Source organism: Pteropus vampyrus, unplaced genomic scaffold (assembly GCF_000151845.1).
Source record: "Pteropus vampyrus isolate Shadow unplaced genomic scaffold, Pvam_2.0 Scaffold77, whole genome shotgun sequence".
NCBI classification, from domain to species: domain Eukaryota; kingdom Metazoa; phylum Chordata; class Mammalia; order Chiroptera; family Pteropodidae; genus Pteropus; species Pteropus vampyrus.
Genome location: NW_011888858.1, coordinates 2,165,518 through 2,170,342, shown reverse-complemented (window position 1 = coordinate 2,170,342; position 4,825 = coordinate 2,165,518). Strand labels below are relative to the sequence as shown.

The 4,825-nt window shown below is 35.8% G+C and overlaps 1 protein-coding gene across 1 annotated transcript in view; it reads left to right on the top strand.

Moving 5' to 3' along the window:
* Positions 1-4,825, top strand: part of THEGL (theg spermatid protein like) — a 51,090-nt gene that overhangs the window by 31,069 nt on the left and 15,196 nt on the right. Inside the window, exon 5 of the mRNA XM_011362671.2 lies at positions 3,749-3,886. Coding sequence (XP_011360973.1) covers positions 3,749-3,886 — 138 coding nt within the window. The remainder of the gene's footprint in view (positions 1-3,748; positions 3,887-4,825) is intronic.

Below are 4,825 nucleotides of genomic sequence, written 5' to 3'. Positions count from 1 at the left end.
TAATGGAGATAATTCTTAAACTAAAGTAAAATCATTAGAGAAGCCATCAAGAGCCATTTCTAAGATGTCCATTAACAGTGAATTTTTCACCATTTGATTTTTTCTGGTTTGTTACAGAAAACTGTTTTGGGGGAATCAAGATCCTATTTGCCCTATTTCCAGGAGTGCTTTGAATGCTCAGCTGACCAAAAGACTTGAGGACCTTGCCCAGCCCAAAGAAGTCTCCCACCGATACGTACCTAACAGGTTGGTGTTGTGTGTTACTAGGTTACTTTATCAGGAGAATCTAGGGAAAATGAACACAGAACCCAGCCCTTTTATCTCAAAGCCATAAATAGTCATATAGTCAAAATTTATTGAGGATTAGGGATTCTATATCTGTTTCCAATCTGATATTACAGTACAACTCTTTCAGAGCAAGATCTAATATTTAGCTATTGCAGACTTGCTTTATATCTTATAAATGTTTGACTCATCAGGATTTCTGTTTTTTAATAAAGCAAGGGTATTATGCAAGGATATGTACCATATATAACACTGTTGCAGATGAACTTATTTGTTCATGAAACTATGAATTTTGTATACCACCCATGGGCTTGATTACCATAAGTTAATTAGGGCATTTAAAGGTAAGGATAGTTTTAAGGCATTTGATGCCCATTGCCAATTTGCTTTTAGCACATTTGTTAAATGACTTAGCTTTCTGCTGGTTGGCTTTTGGAGAAAAGACTGTAGTGGGTGGGGGGGGTGGTGTGAGGGACAGATGCAGGCAGTAAGGGAGGTTAAAGTAAAGAAAAAGGTAAAACTACTATTATTTATCTGAAGTTGGTTTTTAGGATAATTGAGGTGGCCATTTCTCTATCTCAATATACAACTTTAGTCAAAAGTCAACACTTTTTCTGGAAGGGACCAGATGTATAGTTGGCCACAAAATATCTGTTGCAACTACCCAGCTCTACCATTATAGAGGGAAAGCTGCCATAGACATATGTAAACAGAGCATGTCTGCGTTCCAATAAAACTTTAGAATTTTGTGTTTATGTTCATGAGGGATATTAGTCTATAGTTTTTTTTGTAATGTCTTTGCTTGTGGTAATGTCTTTGTTTCATATAATGTCTTTGTTTATGGTAATTGATTAGTTGTTCATACAATCAATTGGAAAATGTATAGAATTGGTATTTATTTCTCCTTTAAATATTTGGTGGAATCCATCATCAAATGAAATCATCTAGGACTGAAGTTTTTTGGTGGGAGAGCTTTTAACTATAAATTTAATTTATTTAATAGACATAAGGCTGCTGTAAATTTGTCAATTACCACCTGTTAAGTGGAACACAGGGTGCCTGCAGTTCAATAACAGACTCACAAAAGAAAATAAAATAGAGAAGTTTATTACTCACAGGTCCTAGAGGAAGTACCTGGCATGCCTCAAGGGGAAGTCACGGCAGAGTTCTGACAGAGAGAGGAAGAACCGGGGTTTTATTAGGATCCATAGGTAGAATGCTTTGGGATTTCCAGGCTAAGTCGAGATTAGTCAATTCAAACCAAAAGAATGAGATTTTGGTAAGCTCCTCAGGGGTCTTATTTAAGGGGCGCATAGGGAAAGGCATTGAGAATCGGGGGAGACTGTTAGTCCAAGGGCTATTTAGTGAAGTCATATCAGGAACTTACATTTACTTGTGATTTGGTGAGATGGTATCTAGGGCATGTGCTTGCATGAGGGACTAGTGTCAGTTTGTCACTGCAGGCTGCTTAGCCAAACAAAATGGTTGCCAAAGCAGCAATACCATGGAGTAGCTTAGCTAAACTGTCGACAAGGGCTATTCAGATTATTTCTTTCTGAATGGGCATTGGTAGTGTGTTTCTTTCAAAAAATTTATCCATTTCATCTAATTTACAAAATTTGTTGGCATAAAATTGTTCATATAGTCTCTTATTTTCCTTTTAATATCTGTCCAATCTCTAGTGATGATTCCCTCTTTCATTCATGTTATTGGTAAGTCGTGCCTTCTTTCTTTTTTACTAATCATTCTGGCTAGAGGTTTATCAATTTTTGGTTTCATTGATTTTTTTCTCTATGATTTTGCCATTTACTATTTCTTTGGTTTCTGCTCTGATCTTTATTATTTCCTTTCTTCTGATTACTTTGGGTTTATTTGCTCTTTTTATAATTTTTTAAGGTGGAAACTGAGAGTAACTGCTACTTTGACGGAATTGTGAGACTTGGGTATGTGGATGACTGTGGAAGGGGAGTAGAATCATATAAAGGCAGCAGCCATGCATTCTTTTAATATGCAATTTCTATGAACAAGAAAGATATGCACATGCGAAATTTAAAATTAATATACAAGTTGGTTAATAATAAAATCTTATTTGAATAATACTTTTTAATTAATAAAATGACTTATATGTCTCTTATCTAATCTTCATAACAACCACAAAATGTATTATTTTCTCCATCTCACTCATGTACTTCTAGGTGTTGGCGGCATAAGGCATAAGTATTATGGTCAGTACATATATTCATGGCATTTGATGCTTGCCATTCCCACCCGAAAGAATGCTGAGTAGCTGCGTTATGTCTCTAGTGTCCTCCCATCTTTCTTTTTTGTATCTCTCACCCACTGCCTGGGCCTCTACCCTTTGCCCTACTCTACAATACATCTTGCCTTTGTACTGCTCATTAGCTGCCTAAGCATCCCTTCCTCCCACTCACACCCACCCTCTTTATGTGGGTCTGATCACTTCAAAGTGCCCCATTGTCCAAAATCACCTCTTCCTTCTCTGCCTCGAGTTCCTAAACTGAACTGTCATTTTTTGAAAGAGGCGAATCTCAGGTAAGTGCAAGAAGTTCCCTGTCTGTTTGAGGTTGTCAGTGTAAGTGGGTGAAGATGGCTGAGTCAGTTCAGTCAAGCAGTGGAGCCTGGGCTGGGCAGTCTCAAACCCCTTGAAAGCAGATGTGTGGTGTATTGACAGGCTTTAAGGCTGAGTATTCACAAGCAAGGGAGATACAGGCTTAAACACAGACCCAGGCTTATATTAGCAGCCAGCAGACAGAGGCCTGGGCAGATGGATGCAGATTCACATCCATGAACATTCTAAAGGAGCAAAGGTCCTTTGGAAAACAATAGAAGTGGAAGTGGGACTGCAATCTGAGTTAACAGCAGATCTAAAACAGTATCACTTCTTTTTCCACTGATGATATATTTTGATTAGGGAAAGATTGAAGGGCAGGAGTGATAAGAAGAACAATATTATTATTTATCCTAAATAAAATCTTCGTTAACAAAACCCAACAATTATTAAATAATCTATATACCATGGTTAAGTAGACTTCATTCTTAAACTCAGAGTTCTTTTTACAAAGAAAAATACCAATGTAATACATTCTATTAACTAAAAATATAGTAAAAATATTTAAATCATCTATATAGAGGTTAAAGAAATTATTTGGTTTTAAAGCAGCAAATTTTTTCTTTACATCAGTGTATTTTTTGGTCTCTTTAGAAAATGCAGTTTATTTTTTATAGAAAACTGTTCATTTTGGAATAAAATATTAGAAACTATCTGAAAACTTGATGATTGTAACCATTTCTAACTTCTTCCCATGTAGAACATAGCTCAGCAGTAAAGGGGTAAACTGTCATGCTGGCTCCCCTAGATCTGGGGGTCAGTGTTAGAAATTACTATGATAATTTGAATTTCTGACTGTTTTACTCACTTTTTTTCTTCTTCTACAACTTGCAGGGCTCAATATTACTACAGCTGTGGCAGAGGTTCTGTAATCTGGGAGATCCCTTCTTCTGCACTGTTTAGAAAAATTTCCAAAAGGATCCAGAAGCTGGCACAGCCCAACAGAGTCAAGAAAGAGCATATAATAAATAGGTAGAGTACCTTGAGATGCTCCACAGATTCCAATCTAATTTGGTAAAGTGTCACAATATTGTTGCTCTTATTTTAGTGCATGCAGTTCCATAAACTAAAAGTCCACTTGCGTTTCAACAAATCAGGCTAAAAAAAATCACATTTTCAGCAATTATAGGTAATTAGAAGAAATCGTTAATAATTACATTTGACTCAAATTATGGTGAAGCTAAAAGTCACACTAAACTTATCGTTGTTGGCCAATTAAAAGAAAATATGTAAATAAAATATGACAGGTTTTTGCAATTTATAGAACTTGATGTTCTTTTATGTCACTGTGACTTTGCTCATTATCATCCTTTTGCTTTGAATGCTGAATTTCTCCTTGTCTTTAAAAGACAGCTAAGATAATATCTTCCACATAGGAGCCAAGATTATGATGTTGAAAAAAAGAATGAATTAGTGGAATATGTATAGTGTACAATTACAAGAAGGTGGATAGTATTACTATACACTGCTTCAGTCAGAACACATTGTGTATGTGTCCACTTATGGATGTTATAGCTCAAGAAACTGATCATAAGTTTGAGACTATTCAGAAGAAAATGAATGAGATGTTGAGGTTTCTGGAAACTATATTGTATGGAAAGTAGTCAGTAGAAAGGACATATGTAGCTTAGAGAAGAGACCAAAGAAGCTCAGTGATAGCTGTTTAAAGGGTCAACATCTGAAAGAGGAAGCGTATGTAAAGTATAATTACCTTATATCTATTCTAGAATTAGAAGTAAAACTAGGAATTTACAGAGCAGTAGTTGTGTCAGCTAAATGTAAGAAAATCTTTCTGATTGGCTATTTATTCAGTAATGGAAATGTTTATCTGTAGAAATCAACTGCCATCTCCTCCCTAATTCCTAAAAGTGTGCAAGCACAGGCTGGAATGATGACTTTACATGGATTTTA